The sequence below is a fragment of the Entamoeba nuttalli genome, assembly GCF_000257125.1.
Source record: "Entamoeba nuttalli P19 unplaced genomic scaffold asmbl_2347, whole genome shotgun sequence".
In the NCBI taxonomy this organism is placed as follows: Eukaryota; Evosea; order Mastigamoebida; family Endamoebidae; genus Entamoeba; species Entamoeba nuttalli.
In genome coordinates this window covers 1-3633 of record NW_008575252.1, presented here as the reverse complement: position 1 = coordinate 3633, position 3633 = coordinate 1, and the positions used below count along the sequence as shown (strand labels likewise).

The 3633-nt window shown below is 21.5% G+C and overlaps 3 protein-coding genes across 3 annotated transcripts; 2 read left to right on the top strand and 1 right to left on the bottom strand.

The window, feature by feature from the left end:
• Positions 1-10: 10 nt before the first annotated feature.
• Positions 11-1219, top strand: ENU1_020180 (hypothetical protein; the record flags this gene model as incomplete). Its single annotated transcript, XM_008856971.1, has 1 exon — positions 11-1219. The coding sequence occupies one exon, from the start codon at positions 11-13 to the stop codon at positions 1217-1219; it is 1209 nt and encodes a 402-aa protein (XP_008855193.1).
• Positions 1220-1227: 8 nt separating this feature from the next.
• Positions 1228-2997, bottom strand: ENU1_020170 (DNA repair helicase, putative; the record flags this gene model as incomplete). The annotated part of the gene is made up of 1 exon (XM_008856970.1): positions 1228-2997. One exon carries the CDS (start codon positions 2995-2997, stop codon positions 1228-1230), a length of 1770 nt encoding a protein of 589 aa, XP_008855192.1.
• Positions 2998-3091: 94 nt separating this feature from the next.
• Positions 3092-3614, top strand: ENU1_020160 (S1 RNA binding domain containing protein; the record flags this gene model as incomplete). Its single annotated transcript, XM_008856969.1, has 1 exon — positions 3092-3614. A coding segment is annotated over one exon (523 nt), but the record flags the coding sequence as incomplete, so codon positions are not given.
• Between the last annotated feature and the right edge of the window lie 19 nt (positions 3615-3633).

The window sequence follows — 3633 nt, the reverse complement described above, 5'->3', positions numbered from 1 at the left end:
AAAAAAAATAATGAATAGAATATTAAAAATGAATAATAATGAACGCAGTTCATTAGAAACAAATAAACAAGAATTGAAAGAAATAATTTTAAGAGAAATTAAAATTAGAACTAAACTTCTTCAATCAAATCAAAGATATAATGGAATGAAATGTGAAGGGTATTGTAGTGTTCTTATTGGAGATGAAGTTCCAGGGAAATTTACAGTTAGTACATTTCCACCACCAATTGAAGATGAATTTTTTTCAATAGAAAATTTATTAAAAATAATTGAAAGATTTGAAGAGGATGTAGAAATTATTAATGCAGTAATGTATTGTATTGCTATTATGGTATTAGAAATAACAAATAGAAGTAAATTTAAAAGAAGTAATGGAATAGAAATTATTAAAAAGATTATTAGAAGATATGAATATAATTTAACAGTTTTAAGATGTTGTTGTTCAATATTAGCAAATGTTGGACCATATATTATTGATTTAGAATCTATTAAAGAAATTGAAATACTAATAAAAATTCATCCATATGATCAATTTATTCAAACAGCATTATGTGCAACATATGCAAATTATGCAAGAATAAATCCAAGAATTATTGTTGAAAATGGGATTATAGAAAAAATGAAACCAATGTTATGTGAAATAAATAATACAGATTTACAATATTCAGTATTAGCAGCATATTCAAATATATCAAGAAATTGTACTATTGGACAAAAGAAATGTATTGAAAATAAAATACATGAAATAATAATAAATAAATTAGTAAATGAAAAATGTACAACACAATATTGGAGAGTTTCATGTAATACATTAGGATGTTTAGCAATAAATGGATTAGGATATGAAAGTAATGAAGTAGTTAAATATGCACAAAGAAAAGGATTAATTGATAAAATTATAGAAATTCTTCATATTATTGAACATAAAGAAATACAAGATAAAAGATTTGAAAGAATGTATGGATGTTTAGCAAAATTTGCACTTGTTCAACCAATTAGAAGAATTCCTAAATTAATATGGATTTGTTATCAACAATGTTTAAAAAAAGAATTACTACCAAATCCATTAAATGAAATATTTCATAATGATTCATTTAAATGTCATATTTGTAAAAAAATATGTGATCCAATGATGATAAGAAGTATTAAATTTCAAGAAAAATTAATATTAATGTCATATTGTAGTATAAAATGTTGGAAAAAAAGACATGAAAATTAATAAATGAATTAAAAATCAATAATATTTTCTTTTTTAGATTTAGAATTAAAATAACGTTTATCACTTTCATTAAGAATATATTTAATTAAATTTAATTGTTCATTAGTATTCATATGAGTTAATATAGTACTATTAATACATTCAAATCCAAATCCAAGATTTTGCATATAAATTTGTCTTTTATGAATAAAATATTCTTCATGTGTATCTATTGATGTTAATGTATAAAAATAACCAATTCCTTCATTTTTTTTAATTCTAGATATTCTTCCAAGTCTTTGAAGTTGTTGTTTTCTTGAACCATTATTTGTACTAATTTGAATAATTACACTAGCATCAGGAATATCAAGAGAAGTATCACCAACACTTGACATTCCAATACAATTAATATCTTTTAATTTAAATTTATTTAATATATCTAATCTTTCTTTATTTGGACTTTCACCAAAAAAAATTGGACAATTTATTTGATAACCAATTTCTTTAAGAACAATAATAGAATCACAAAATAATATTATTTGTTCATTTCTTTTTAAATGTTGTTTTATAAGAAATTTTGTTACTTCAATTTTATTTGGATTAAGTGCTGATAAAATTATTTTATGTCTATAATTTGAATTATTAATATATTCTTCATAAAATGGAATAGTCATTGGACATTTAATATCAATACATTGAACATTAGCTATATATTTTTCTTTAATTAATTCTTTCCAACTTTCTTGATATAATATTGGTCCTATTAAATAATCTAAATCTTTAATTTTAAAATCTTCTCTAATTGGTGTTGCTGTTATTCCAATTCTACATCTTGCTTCAATTAAATAATATATTTTTCTAAATTCTTTTGCTACTGATGAATGAACTTCATCAAGAATCATCATTCCATATTTTTTCTTTCTTATTTCTTCAATTTCTTTTGATTGAATCATTTGATATGTTGTTATTACAATATAACTTTCTTCTATTGTTTCTTTTATAATTGATGAAAAACATTTAATTTTATTTAATGGAATAGTTGACCATTTTCTAATTTCATCTCGCCATTGTTCTATAGATATTGTTGTTGTACAAATAATTATTGTTGGTTGTTGAAATGTACAAATAATACCAATTGTCATTAATGTTTTTCCTGCTCCACATGGTAAAATAATAATTCCACTTTGTGCAAATCCTTTTCTAAATACTGAACTAATTCCACTTATTTGGTATTTTCTCAAAACAGTATCATCTTTTAATGCAATAGGAATAGTTTTTTCTCCAATTTCAATTTTTTCATTTATTAAAATTCCTTTTTCTTGACATATTTTTTTAAATACTATAATATTACTTTTTAATTCATATTCATTCTTATCCATTGTTATAAATTCTTTTATTTCTTCTATTATTTTTTTATCTCCTTCACATATTCTTCTTCCTTCATAAGTACAAATAACAGTTATAATTCTACTTTTTATTGTTTTTTCAATAAGTTGTTCAATTCGTTCTGGAATATTATTTTTAGAATATTTCTTTAATTGATAAATAATTATTTCTGGTTTTATTCCACTTGATATTGCTGAATAAATAGTATATTCAGTTATTATATATTCTTCCATATGTTCTAAAAGACATTTAACTTTTGATATTTTTTTAATAAATTCACTTGCTATTTGATAATTTTTATTATCACGTTCAATAATAATTAATCCATTTGGACATATCCAATATGGATTAGATGTATTTATAATCTGAAGTTTAAATTCATCTGAATCATCATTTTCTATAGTACTTTTCATTTCAATTTAAATAACAGTTATGAATTTACTATATCAATGGATACTTTTCTTTTTTTTTTGAAAAAAAATTAGGGTTAACTTACATTATTAAACAATGTCAATTGATAATAAAACCCAATTAAAATATCTTACAGAAGAAAAGAAAAAGAATGTTAAACCAAAGAAAGTAAGTAAAAAAGAATTTAAAGAAGCAAAAGAAGAAAAAAAAGAAAAAGAAATAACAAGAATTCCATTTCCAACTGGTTATTCATTAAATCCAAAAGATAAAATTCTTGGAGTTGTTTCTGAAATTAAAGATGGTAGAATTATAATTAGTTTACCATTTAGATTAAAATATGTTTGTTCATTTGAAAATATTCCATTTGTTAAACTTGGAGATATAATTCCATTATCAGTAATTTCACCAACTACAAAAGAAAATAGATTAGATTGTACATTTGATATTTCTATAATAAATGAAAATAGAGGAATTAAAATAAATGATGTTGTTTATGGAATAATTCTTTCAATTGAAGATTATGGATATCAAGTTAATGTTGGAAATAATAATACAGTTTTTGTTAAAAAAAATGAAGATATAAATGATTTAACAGAAGAAAATGATATGTCAGAAATAAGTAATGAAGAAAATGAAGA